Below are 14,556 nucleotides of genomic sequence, written 5' to 3'. Positions count from 1 at the left end.
GGCTGGTGAAGTTCAGTGGATTGACTGCGGGCCCATGAACCAAAGGGTTGCTGGTTCGATTCCCAGTTAGGGCATGTGCCTGGGTTGAGGGCCAGGTGCCCAGTAGGGGGCATACAAGAGGTAACCACACACTAATGTTTCTCTCCCTCTTTCTCTTTCCCTTTCCCTCTGTCTAAAAATAAATACATACAATCTTTTTAAAAAATAACACTGCATCATATACTTGAAAGTAACTAAGAGAGATCTTACTTGTTCTCATTACAAAAAAATAAATTATAATTATATGTGGTGATGGAAGTGTTAACTTTATTATGGAAATCACTTTACAATATATACATGTATCAAACCATCATGTTGTACACCTTAAACCTATACAATGTTATATGTCAGTTATATCTAAACATAGCTGGAAAATGCAACATAGAAGAAAGTATAAAAATATAAGGTAGAATTAGGAAGGAAGTTGTAAAATGAAGCAAGGCATGAGACTATTTTCTGAAAGTAGCTGGAGTTATTGAGTTTACTGTTTACAGAAAAAGAAATTTAGACAGAAGTTTGAAAAGTAGTTTCCAAGGTCTACAGCATGAGGGAGAAAGAGAGATTAATAAAAGGTACAAATTTTCAGTTAAAAGATGAATATGTTCTAAGGATGCAATTTAACATGGTGAATATAGTGGGAAACATTGTTTATGTAAACAAAATTTACTCAGAGAGTAAAATTTATTATAACCCACATTAATTCATTAATTCATTAATATTGGAGTGATGGATATGCTAATTAACTAGATGGGGGACTCAGTTTATGTGTATATCAAATCATCACATTGGGCACTTTACATAATCTGGTGTTTTATTTTTGTAATTATTCTTCAGTAAAGGTGAACAAAGAATGCTAAATATATTTAATGTTTTAGCAAAAATTATACATCTTACCATGTGAGCATACACCTATCTGCAGGTGGCACTCTAATGCAGCATAGCGTGTTTGGTCCCTACAGTGTAACTTGCTAACAGTATTTCAAAATGGGAAGTGTCCTAATTAAGGAGACGGCATTGAAAAAGCGTTCCATTTCTCACAAGGATTAAGTCAAAATTATATTTAAAGGCCAGCTATCATTGTTTTTTCAAGAACTGGATTCATTATTTTGTTATTTTGAAAAAACTTTATTCGCAAATGAAGTTGTTTTAAATTGCACTGTCAAACTATTCAGTCTCTACATATTGGGGAGAAAGAGACGATCTACATAGAAAATATTTACCTCTCAAGAGGTCCTGAATGTGATCACCATGGCAGTCTATCTCAACTGTCACGATTTTGTCACGGAACCCCACCAGTGCCATTCTGCACCAGCTGTGGGTCCCATTGCCTGCCACCAAGAAGCGCGACTCCCAGTGCAAGAGTTTGATGAAAAAGGAAAGGGGTTATCTATTTAAAGTTTATACAGATTTAGAATAATGGCAGATTCCTGCCATTAAGTCCCACTGTTACCGAACAAGGGTCCAAGGGGGGGGCAATACTTGGCCCACCCAGGGATGCCAAAAACTGCTTCAGAAAACAGAGGCCCCTCCCAACGATGGTATACTAATATCTACTGGGCTCTTCTGTCCCCGCCAATTGGAAAGACATCTCTCAATGCCAGAGATTTGTGAAAAGGAAACAAAATGTTTATTTAATGCTATTATGCCTAATGCCTTCATTAAAATATTAAAGTCTTTAAGGGTATACACCTACACACACACACACACACAGCGCTCCCTTCTCCCACTGTCCCAACTCCGGGTACCGTAAATCAGGAAAAGAGCACACGTCTGTTTTTCAGGTTGCTGGCACTGTGAGCTGTGTCGCCTGTCCAGGCAGGATCTCCAACTAATCCAAAGTCGTGCGGCACCTTCCACTGGCAAGAGTTCTTTGTACCAAGTTCCAGTCAAAGTCTCTCCCGCTTTCCAGGCCACTCTGCCAAAGGGAGCGCCCCAAAGCCGTGTGGGCCTCTTCTACCCAAGCCGCACTCCACCAAAAGCGCGTCTTTCTTCTTCACCTGGCCGCAGGGATCTCCATTCTGGCAAAGCTGCGTGGTCTTCCCTTTCACCTGGCCAACAGGAGGTCTTAACTCTGTTGAAACCCCTTGGCTCTCTCTCCTAATGGCTACAGGGGTCTACATCTTTCCAAAACAGCGTGGCTCTCCCCCTCACCTGGCTAAGAGGGGATCCTCACTCTGCTAAAGCCACATGCCTCTCCCACAGGCACTCTCTCTGACCATCAGCCCCCACTTATAGCCTGGGTAGCAGCCACTCACTTCTCCCTGGCCCCAAACTTGGCCACAGCTATTTAACATATCTATGAAACCAGTTAAAGGTTATAGATATGTTAAATGACCATTCCAGAGGTTAGCTGCAAAACTGTTGCTATGCAAAACAGCTCTCAATGGCCCTGCTCCATTTGTCCCTTCCCCCAACTGACACCTGGGGTGGGGGGAGGACATCTTAATATTTCCTCCAATATTCCTGTACACTTTGAGTTCTGGACACGACTCCAAATCTTTTCTGCCCTCCCCCCCTTGGCTGCACCCTGTATCACCACGCCCTTTAAAAATCACCCCAAAACACATAGTCTGGCCTCTCTCTGCCAAACCAGGCTGGTTTCAGAATTTACCAGTCAGAGGTATCCTCTTTCAGAAAAGCAGAAGTTCACGGCTCAGCATTCCCCCATCATAGTTCAGCCCCAAGCATCTCTCACAAACTCAGGCTGGGCAGGTTCCCCCCACTGTACCACCAGCTCTGGTGACTCACTAGGCATTTGGTTTTAGACCTCCTCCCTCACCGATTCCAGACCAGGTGGTTTTCTTTCAGACCTCCCACGTGGACCTCCTCTTACTCCAGAGCACGTGGCTTCCCCTTCTTCTCTTTTAATTCATTTTAATTCATTTAAATGGTCGGCCTGGAACTTCCTGTTACCTCCTATCTGACCCCTCCTATGGTGTGTTAGCATCTGCCATCTTTGCCAGCCTCCCCATCTTTTACCTTCTTTGGCTGCCCTCTTTAGTCAGGGCAAGAGTTCCCGACCATGCACGGACATCGGGGTGGGCATCTGCCCCTGCCTCTTGTGAGCTCCTCTGGCTAAGTCTGGAGTCCTTGAAAGTTCTCAGAGTCACGTACACAATTCGCCCTGGGTCAAAGCACTCTTCCCCACAGGAAGGCAGGGTTATTAACTTGGCTTTGTTATGCAATACACCTTAAACTCTACCATCCACTTCCTCCTTCCCTCAGTCAAGGATTGTGGGGGTTGGTCTTCTGATTTCAGGGGACCCTTCACTCTGTACCCCATTACAATTTTATGATAGATGATAGCCATGTCACAAAAAGTAGTTTTATGCTCTTTAAAACTACAACTAAGACAATAATTTAAAAATGAAATAACTCCCCATAAATCAATTTATTTTATTTTGAATATTATATGAAAAGTAAAGTGAAATGCATTTGTCACTGATGTTATTTGTTTGTTTTAATAAAAACCTACCTAGCATTCCCTGTGTTTTGTTTTCTTCTCTTTTATTTAAGATACAGATACACAAAACATTTCCTTACAGTTTTCACTTCTTGCCTCAAATCTCCAAAATCCCACCAAGGAACACCATAGAGTCTCTCCTTTACTCCCTCAGGGGTAAAATTGTGCGAGTGATCACCAACTTCATTGTAGAGGTTACCTCCCAGTTGTCACTGTTTCTGTGGAAAACAAAAGGTTCAATTTAGTTCCCAATATCACGGAATTACAGAAATGTCACTTAAAAGGTAGACTGTGATGTTGATCATTACAACATATATTTTCTTCCAGCTTTATTAATGAATGTTTCTGTGTTCAGACAATTAGTGCTCCTCCTGCAGCTGAAGACTGCCTAGTATGGTTCCACTCCAGATATAAATACTAACCATGACACTTGACTTCAGTGGAGCATTAAGCAGCCATCACAGGGAAATATTGAAAATGAGACTGTATTTTTTTCCAAAGTAAATATGCCTAAATTTCAATTGCTAAACCATGTTCTCACTCCTATTCCCCTTTCAGATTACGTACACAGCATCCTGAAGAAATGAATGCTAGCATCTGCGAGGAGCACTTCCAGGCTGCCAACCATGCAGAGCAAACTCTTCATAAAATGGAGAACTACCTAAAAGAGAAACAGCTGTGTGATGTGCTCCTCATTGCCGGACACCTCCGAATCCCAGCTCATCGGTAAGTGGCCTTAGGAAGACAGAACATTGAGAAAGGGTAGCAAGTGTGAATGAGAAAGAATCAGTCCAGTGATTAGAAACTGGAATGTGAAGTGGAGCCTAACCAACAAAACAAACAAGCCAGCAAAATAGAACCAGAGACACTGAAATAAAGAACAAACTGATAATGACCAGAGGGGAGGGGGAAGAGAAATAAAGGGGGAAAGAGGTAGGGTCAAGTCAAAGAACATGTATAAAGGACCCATGGACAAAACCAAAGGGGAGAAGGATTGAGGTGGGAGGTGGGGGCGAGCAGGGAGGGAGGGAGTGGTGGGGAAGAAATGGAGAGAACTGTACTTGAACAAAAATAAAATTTAAAAAAAACTTACAAAAAGAAATTGGAATATTGAGAATAGATTTTTATCATTCTGTATTAAAAAGCATCACTGTGTATGATTCACTTCCCTGTAGGATATTTAGAAGATCCAAACTTTTGAGAAATCAATGAAGAAAACCAGCACAAATCCTCTAAAAGAAAAGCGATCTATTATTTGCCTTTTGATTTAACTATACTTTACTAAACTGTGAAAGTTTGATTCAAAAGACAGTCTCACCAGTGTTACAAAATGATTGACTGCATTTCAGCTTTTCAATAAAATTGGGGGCTGATTTAAGCTTCTGTGAAATGTGTTTATTTCCAGGTTGGTTCTCAGTGCAGTCTCTGACTATTTTGCTGCAATGTTTACTAATGATGTGCTTGAAGCCAAACAAGAAGAGATCAAAATGGAAGGAGTTGACCCTAATGCACTTAATTCCTTGGTGCAGTATGCTTACACAGGTAACTGCTTGGCATATATTAACTCATTGAATTCTCACAATAATCCAGTATCATATAACCCACATTATTATCATCATTCATTCCTCTTCTATAAGTAAAAAAAAATGAGATTAGACCAGTTAAGGAATTTTCCTAAAGTGATAAGGAGCAGAATCAGAATTTCAAATCAATACTATAAAATACCAAGAGGTAAATAGTACACTATAAAAATTATAACCATGAGAGAACAGAGCTATTTGAACACAAGTATATATGAATGTGTCTCTCTGTTTCTCTTGAACAATGTGGGTAAATTCTCATTCATAAAAATGAAACTAGAAATGGGATATTTTAACTCAATATTAAAGATTTAGTTTGTCTCTTCCTTTGAAATATTTAAGTTATATTTACTGAAATTGTAAAACAAAGATAACAGGATGAGTTTGAGAGGCAAGTAGTGTGTATGTGTGTGTGTCTGTGTTGATGTACATATTATGTATTCATTCATTCTAACTTATTGAGGAATAACTGACAAACATAATTGTGTGCATTTAAAGTATATAGTGTGAGGATCATATATATATATATATATATATATATATATATATATATATATATATATATATAGTGGAGTGATAATGCAGGTCAAGATAATTAATGCAACATCATCTCGAATAGTTAACTCTTCTCTGTGTGGTGAGAACACCTAAGATCTACTCTCAGCAACCCCAAAGTGCACAGTACTGAATTATCCACAGTCACCATTCCAGACACCCCAGACAGAACTTCTTATTACTGAAAGTTTGTGCCATTTAACCTGCATTATTATTTTCACCTCCTGGCCCCTGACAACCATCAATTTACTTGCTGTTCCTATGAACTCAGGATTTGTTTTTGATTCCACTTAAAAGTGATGCTATACACTATACTTTCTGTGTCTGGCTTATTTCACTAATGACCTCCAGGTTCATCCATGTTGTCACAAATGGCAGGATTTCCATCTTTCTCATGGCTAAATAATATTCCATTATATATACATATAAATGTGTGTGTGTGTAGATATATCTCCCCATTTACATATGCTTTCTTCAGGATTCCAATTGCATTTCCTGTAGATATTTCCCCAGGAGTGGGGGTTTTGGATCATACTGTAGTTCTATTTTTCAAAATTTTTCAAAGCTTCATACTGTTTTCTATAATAGCTGTATCAGTTTACATTCTCACCAACTGTGCACAAGGGTTCCCTTTTATGCAAAGCCTCACCTACATTGCTTACCCCTTCTCTTTTTAATATTAGCCATTCCAATAGGTGTAAGGTGGTATGTCATTGTAGTTTTGATTTGCATTTCCCTGATGATTAGTGCTGTTGAGCACCTTTTCGTGTACCTGTTGGCCTTTTGTGTGTCTTCTTTGGAAAAATGTCAATTCATGCCCTTTGCCCATTTTTTAATTGGATTGATTTTGCATGATTAAGTTGTATAAGTCCTTTATGTATATTTGGATATTAACCCCTGGTAATGTATATGGTTTGCAAATACTGCATCTCCTTCTGTTGATTCCTTTTTAAGTTTATGTTTGTTTTCTTTGCTGTGCAGAAGCTCTTTATTTTAGCTTTTGTTTCTTATGCTTTGGTGTCTTATACAAGGAATCATTGCCAAGGCCAATGTCAAGGAGTTTTTGGTTATGTTTTCTTCTAGAAGTTTCATTTATTTAGAAATTAATATTCTTTTTAATAACCAGGCCAAATTTCAATGTCTGCAAGTGGATCTTTATATCTGAATCTGAGAATAGTTCATACATCTCTGGGTCTCATAAGATACAGGCAGGGTTCTTCTTTCGAAATTCAGGACATGAAAGACTTGGCCCCTTTGGACTGGACCCCTTTGCAACATATTTTAGAGAGTAAACTAAATATAGAACATCTCACAGTATGTATTACTTTTTTCTTTATGTTCTTGCAACATATTGAATCCATAGTCAGGTATTTTATGAGGCCGGGTAACATAATTTATAAAATCCATATGCAATATCATTCTTCATAACTCTCCCTCTCTCCTTCCCTTCCCCTCTAAAGATAAATAAATAAATTTTTTTAAAAAGTAACAATAACTTATCAAAATGCATAACATTTGCAATAAACAATCAATAGCATTTCCTCTAAAGTAATATAAATATTGCAATATAAAGGAAACAGTTTAATTGCCACAATCTCATTTTTAAAAATTCTTTATAGATATTTTCTAAACCAAAGTAACCATATGAGCAATTTTGTCTCTGAAGACTCTTGACAACAATTTCTTTCTTTTGAAATAGTGTCAGGCATCGATTCTAGCCACAACATTTGGGCAAAGTTATCCTTCTCAGCTAATAAATACAGATGACAAAATAAACAGCCCTGACTGATGTAGCTCAGTGGATTGAGCACGGGCCTGTGAACCAGAGGATCATGGTTCGATTCCCAGTCAGGGCACATGCCTGGGTTGCAGGCCAGTTCCTGGCAGGGGACACACGATACATTGTGTGTCCTCAGCAGAGGCAACCATACATTGATATTTCTCTCCCTCTCCTTCCCTTCCCCTCTAAAGATAAATAAATAAAATATTTTTAAAAATATTTAAAAAATAAATAAACATAGAAGCTCAATGTTCTTATTCAGCAAGATATTTTCCCACACAAATGACAGGTACCTGTATGGCTGATTACATTAGTCTTACACAATATCACATAATGTTCTTGAGCCATAATGTAGACAATTTTTGATACAAGATTTAGATGCAAGTCTAAGATGATAAATAACAAGTTGCTCTTTTTGCAATGATAGTACTCAATGTTCATTTGATAGAGTTGTTTTTGATAGCCTAGTCTCACTGCCACCAGCCGTCTTACTGGTGTTTATACAGACTCTCTCACATATGGTGCCTTCGAATGACCATTACTGTACCTGAGAAAACACAGGTTCACTAATGACAGAAACTGTACATTTCAACTAACTAGCATACTGTATCTTACTTCATGGACATGTAATCATTCTCTACTTTTCCAAACCATCTAGGTGTCCTCCAACTGAAGGAAGATACAATTGAAAATTTGCTGGCTGCAGCCTGTCTCCTGCAGCTGACTCAAGTCATTGAAGTCTGCTCCAATTTTCTCATAAAGCAGCTCCATCCTTCAAACTGCTTAGGGATCCGATCATTTGGAGATGCCCAGGGTTGCACAGAGCTCCTGAGTGTGGCACATAAGTACACAATGGTAAAAGCAACTGATTCTAATTGATTTGCAGTAATAGTATATGAACCCAGTATCTAACTTACTGATTTGTTCTACTCATATGTGCATATATATGTTTCTGTACGTGTGTATATGTGTGTGTATATAAAATTTTTCCAAGTAAATATTATAATGTTGGGATAAAATTTAAAAGAGATATAAACTAACAAATTATGGGGCTTCTGGATGATACTGTAGTTCTATTTTTTTTAATTTTTAGAATGTCAACAACAAACGACATGCACATAATACATATTGGATTAAGACATTTGAGTGAGCTGTACTCAAGCAAGTTTCTCATTTTTGAAACTAAAAAGTTTTTTTTAATTTCTTTAAACATTTTATCTATTTATTTTTAGAGAGAGGAGGGAGGGAGAGAGGGAGATAAGGGAGGGAGAGAGGGAGAGAAGCATAAATATGTGGTTGCCTCTTGTGCACCCCCTACTGGGGGCCTGGCCTGTTAGCAAGCCAAAAATGTGCCCTGACTGGGAATCAAACGTGCAACCCTTTCATTCGAAGGCCAGCACTCAATCCACTGAGCCACACCAGCCAGAGCTCATATGTGTTCTTTGAAAGTTGCATGGAATAGAACTGTTTAGTCAGACAACTAACAGTGACAGGAAACATAGATCATCTGTAGTGAGGCAAGAAAAAGTAGAAAAAGGATATTAAACATAGCCTTATCATTAATGCTAATAAATTCCAGATGCAAAGAACAAAATCCACTTTTGAACCCCTAAAGCAGTGAACAGCACAAGAAATGGATCTTTCTGTGAAACCCAATCAAAAGATAAATATTTCAAGCTTAGGAAATTGCTATAGTTATTTAAGATTCAATATTAAAATATAAGTATGATATATAAAAGTGAGCAGCAGAGAAAAACATGCTTCAAAATACCAAAATTAACATTAAAATTTTATATTTGAGATGTATATAAAGATTATTTTTCTAGAGTTTTATACATAGCTTAAAATTTCTGAGGTTTCAATATTTGAATTCTCTAAAAATTTATTGTAAAAGTTCTTCCCTCTTCTTTCCATCCTTGGTCAATGTTGAAAATTTGAAGTTTCAAACATATTCCTGAAACTATGCCATTATGTGGAGAATCACATTATAATGGATTGGAATTTTAACATGTGCCATTTAGTTATGCTATTTATATTACTATACCCTAAGCAAAATGCCATAGAATCCATAACAGCAGCAGTTACATAGTTTAAACATTAATTTTACCATGAAAACTTCCCATTAAATTACTTAAATTCTTGAACTAAGTATTAATAGTTTCCTCTCTGGTATCTTACTTTCGCAGACAAAACACATGCTGATAAAGAGCCTGAATTTTTTGTGGTTGTTGCTCAAAATCAACTTCTCTTCCTTTTCCTATGATGTGACTGAAACTCAGTTGTAAAGCAGGATGTGCATCCCTCTTCTTTAGTTATTTTAGTATCTGTTATACATGCAGTAAAATAGGTAAAGTTCTTGATCTAATGATGCTTTTGTAATACTGTATCAATAGCATAAAATGCAAATCATCTTAGCAAGTTAGTTACAGTTGTTTGAATCATAGATTATATGAAACAGACTACTCTCCTGTGGAAGATTCTGGCCTGCAGGATCCGTGTGTGTTGTGGCTGCTGGAGAACAAATTCACATGGACAATAGGAGTCCTGTGGAGAAAAAGGGACAGCATGGCCACTCTCTGAGAGACAGAGGATGAGAGGGTCAGAGAGAGCCCCATCCTGGCCTGGACAGGCACTTATTGCTTCCCTAGGTACATTATATGGAGGGTAGTCCTTATTTACTATGCACAGGTTCATTGCAGGTGATTGCCCTTTACAGATAACAAAGGAAAGAATGTTGCTAAATTACTTCAAAGAGAAGGATGTTGCAGATCAAGGGAAAAAGCGGTTGAACTGGTTACACTCCATACTTGGGAGATTTAGCACATACTTTAAGAAGTTGCAGTAAGCACTTGTGCCTCAATTCAGGGTGAGGAAGTTTTAGAAAAAGCAAGTCTCATAGCAGTCTAGGTACAATGCAGGCCTGATTCCCCAGGGGAGAACCAATCTGTGGGCATGCTATTCACTCCCCACTGGTTTTCCACATGGAAGCTGAGCTACAATTTCATGCCATGTGAAGCAATTCCCTAAACTCTCCATAATGTGTGTGAACCTCACACAGAAATACCCTCACAGACACATACACAGGAATGTTTGGCCAAAAGTCGAGACATTCCATAACTCAGTCAAGCTAATGTATAACATTAACCACCAAAATCATATAAGTAGTAGTCTGCATTGATAAAAAATTCAGCAAGTATGATACATTTATTTGATAAGTTTTACAACAATGTAAGTGTAGATTTTTTTAAAAGCATACCAAAAGGAAAGGTACAAAAATACTCTTGAGCAGGTGCATGAAAGAAAGTGTTTACCTTGAAATTAGGAGGAAAATAATTGTGAAGTAAAACAATTTAAAATTAACCTGAAAGCTTAAGTAAATATTTCTGTATAGTACTGGATACTGCAATGCCTTATTCTAGATAATTTTACCCACTACATTTTTTATTTACACTAATTTACTAATTTTCAATAGTCTCATCAAGCAGCCTATAAGAAAGTCTATCAAAAATTCTAATTTCTGGCTATATTTAAATATGACCATCATATAAACCACTTTAATCATTTCTTAACTTTCTCAAATGCATACTACAATTTGATTGGCCGTATGGGACCCACATGAGCCACTGAGTAGGTTTCCACATGGGCTGATTCATGGGAAGAAATCAAAATATCAAATTTGTACCTGCTTCTTATGCATGAGAAAGAAAGGGGTTTCTTAACACAGAATCTCCTCTTGATGAAGCTGCTGTTTTCTTATTTGAAGATTAACCTAATTTTAACCATTTCACCTTTAACAGCCACCACCAGTCAGCAGCCAGTAATATAGAGGCAAAACCCTCCACTAGCAAACCTACCGTATTTTGCCATGTATAACGTGTAAGTTTTGCCCAAATTTTTCAGGGAAAAATAAGGATGTGCATTATACATGGGTGAATTCTTTGATATATTTATATTGTTGAGAAGTTTCTACAGTAACCAGGTTTCAGTAGATGATGTTTTTTTCTAGGAACACTTCATCGAGGTGATAAAGAACCAAGAATTCCTCCTGCTTCCAGCTAATGAAATATCCAAACTTCTGTGCAGTGATGATATTAACGTGCCTGATGAAGAAACCATTTTCCATGCTCTGATGCAGTGGGTGGGGCACGATGTCCAGGCTAGGCAGCAAGACCTCGCCATGCTGCTTTCTTACATCCGACTGCCCTTACTTCCTCCACAGGTATGGAAATTCCTTGGGGACATGATTATAATTCAAACCACAACACATTAATCCATTCCTGAGTTTTCTCCATTTCTTTCATTCAGAGGATTTCTGGTAACTGAAGTGTACAGGATTTGTTTTGCAGAAGAATATATGCAGCCTTCAATTAGAAATGTTAATGATGGAGAGAGAGGAAACAGGTGAAAAAACTTCAGATAGTCCCCAAGGGCAGCGTACTCATTAGTTTCAGTTTCCTCTCACCAAACATCGCATGTAACAAGCAGGAAAAATGAGAAGGCTAACTTTGTCTTTCCCTGCCCCCTTCATAGGCAAGGCAATAATAATCAGTGAAAGAGGAGACTCTAGAAGGGAGTTAGATTCTGGATAATAGCTACTAACCTGGGTAATTAGCTATTGTGATTGAAAGAATACTATAATAGTTTTAGATGCACTAAAGCAGGGGTGCCCAACCTTTTGGCCTCTCTGGGCCACACTGGAAGAAGAGCTGTCTTGGGCAACACATTAAATACATTGTGACACATCATCACAAAAACATCTCATTATGTTCTAAGTCAATTTATGATTTTGTGTTGGGCCGCATTTGGACACCCCTGCGGGCTAAAGCACCATTTCAATGGCATCCCCATCACAGATGCTGAAGGATTATAGTAAAAATGATTCTGAAAACAAACACCCTTAAATGAAATGCAGGATTGAGCCAACTCACTGAATGTTAGTGTGTGAAATTTAGTGAGGTTAGACTGCAGTCTGTTCAGCGAGGGTGTCCAACCCAAGGGCAAGACAATAGTGACATCAAGAAGAGAAACATTCAAGTCCATTTGTCATTTCAGAGCCAAGCTTCAAAAACTGTAGCAATTTTATGTATTTGTGTGAATGCATGTATACTTGTGAGATGGTCTATTTGATTTATCAGATTCTCTAAGGCAGTGCTGCTCAAGATGTGTCTGGGAACCTGTGAGGAACTCGATCTCTATGACAGAGCCAGCAAGATAATTTCTGGGGGTGACACCAAGGAATCTCTGTTTCAGCAAGTTCTCCAGATGATTATAAGATATGCAAAAATTTAGATGCACTGTTACAAAAGATCAGGTAGCTATAACTTTGTGATGCCTGAAGTCTATACGGCATTGTTTCAGGAACATTCTTAGTTTGAACGTCTCTGACTTCACTGGAATGAGGGGAAATTTCCAGCTCAAACACATAGCCCATGGTTCCTCGGCCTCCCACTCCTGAGTAGTGGTGATGATGGCACACAGAATATAAACTTCCAAAACAATTTTAAAAGTGACCGTCAATAAATATTCTAGAAATTAAATATATATTTTTAAATGGTCATGAATTTCTGAAGAATCTTTTTTTGGGGAAAAAACACACAACAATTACATAACCCAATTTTCAGAAGTGTATGAATTAAGAAAATGGCTGGGGTCTCACCAGCCAACTCAAAACAGTGACCCCTTGGAGGTGGCAGGTGGAGTGTGAACGGAGCTGGGGCGAACCCACACAGAGCAGGAAACCCTGGTGAAGTTTCATGGGCCGAGACTAGCGCCTCCATTCCAACCACTTGCTGGCTCTTTCTCCCTATGACAACGTGGACCGCACACTCAAAGAAATTAATCTGAATGACCTTTGACAAAGTTCCAAAACAAACCTTTAGCTTGTCGACTCATCTCAAGGAAAAGACTTTACCTAGTTCCTTCCCCATTTAATTACATCTTATTGACTGCTGGGGAGTAATGGTTAGAAAGGATCACTCATCTATTTGTGCTGATATATTGGCATTACTAACACAAGTACTTTACTGATGCGCACAGATACATGCAAAGATGGGGGGAAAAAAGACCTACTTTCAGAATATTTCCCAGAAGTGATTTGATACTAAAGATGTAGCCTATTGTGGGTGATGTTATTTTATTTTAACTGGGCATGTAGGTCCTATCTCCTCTAAATCCACCAAAAACATGACTGCTTCTCTAACTACATGCCATAACTGAACATAAAATGTAACTAATAAGTTACAATATCAGATAATAACATTTCTACATTTGAATTTGCATGAATTTTCTCCAAAATTATATAAGCACGAATACGTTCTTTCTAATGGTGAGCTCTTCACTTCATACACTGTGTATCATTACTTTTCAGTTACTGGCAGATCTTGAAAATAGCTCCATGTTTACTGGTGATCTTGAATGTCAGAAACTCCTGATAGAAGCTATGAAGTATCACCTCTTACCCGAAAGAAGACCCATGATGCAAAGCCCTCGGACGAAGCCCAGAAAATCAACTGTGGGGGCACTTTATGCTGTGGGAGGCATGGATTCTATGAAAGGTAATAGAATATGGGCCCCTAACTCACTGCTGTCAACTTCCTGTTAGATGCTCAAACGCCAGTTAAAAAGAACATTGAATTATTGATAACAAGATCAGAAATACAAACCTGGAATAAAGTAGTGGTTTTACATAAGAATTTTATCAAATGGAGTGGGGAACAGCTTCTGAAGCCAACATATCTACCCTGAACCCTTTCTAGAATAAATGTTTCTATATTTCTACCTTTTTTTACACTATTTCTCAGTCTATAGTCCCATGTTGCCAAAACAATGAGGCAAGGAGTTTGTAATTAAGAGTTGACCGTGTAGGAAATAAAACCAGTCCACTTAAAATTTGCCAAATTACACATATAAATGTCATTTGACACCAGTAGAAAACGATGCAAGAGTCAATGTTTTGTTACAAAAACTGAAATTTTCGGGGGGTTATACAACTGGAAATTGGAAATTATATGATATATGCCAATAATCATAAAACTATAAAACATGAGTTTATAAATGCAGTTATTTCCAAAGTACTAGAGTATCTTTGCAGAACTAATGTTCTTCAGAAAATAACAAATGTAGTGAGGTCCTATAATTAA

General features: G+C 38.0%; 1 protein-coding gene across 2 annotated transcripts in view; it reads left to right on the top strand.

The window, feature by feature from the left end:
- The window catches only part of KLHL4 (kelch like family member 4), a 49,174-nt gene that overhangs the window by 17,862 nt on the left and 16,756 nt on the right, over positions 1–14,556 (top strand). For both annotated transcript variants that reach the window (XM_037061874.1, XM_037061873.1), the window contains 5 exons: positions 4,061–4,228; positions 4,908–5,044; positions 8,076–8,272; positions 11,424–11,636; positions 13,785–13,971. In XM_037061874.1, coding sequence (XP_036917769.1) covers positions 4,061–4,228; positions 4,908–5,044; positions 8,076–8,272; positions 11,424–11,636; positions 13,785–13,971 — 902 coding nt within the window. The remainder of the gene's footprint in view (positions 1–4,060; positions 4,229–4,907; positions 5,045–8,075; positions 8,273–11,423; positions 11,637–13,784; positions 13,972–14,556) is intronic.

Source organism: Sturnira hondurensis, unplaced genomic scaffold (assembly GCF_014824575.4).
Source record: "Sturnira hondurensis isolate 20B ecotype Veracruz unplaced genomic scaffold, ASM1482457v3 Scaffold0013541, whole genome shotgun sequence".
In the NCBI taxonomy this organism is placed as follows: Eukaryota; Metazoa; Chordata; class Mammalia; order Chiroptera; family Phyllostomidae; genus Sturnira; species Sturnira hondurensis.
The sequence above is the reverse complement of the archived record's forward strand: the minus strand, read 5'-3'. Positions and strand labels throughout refer to the sequence as shown.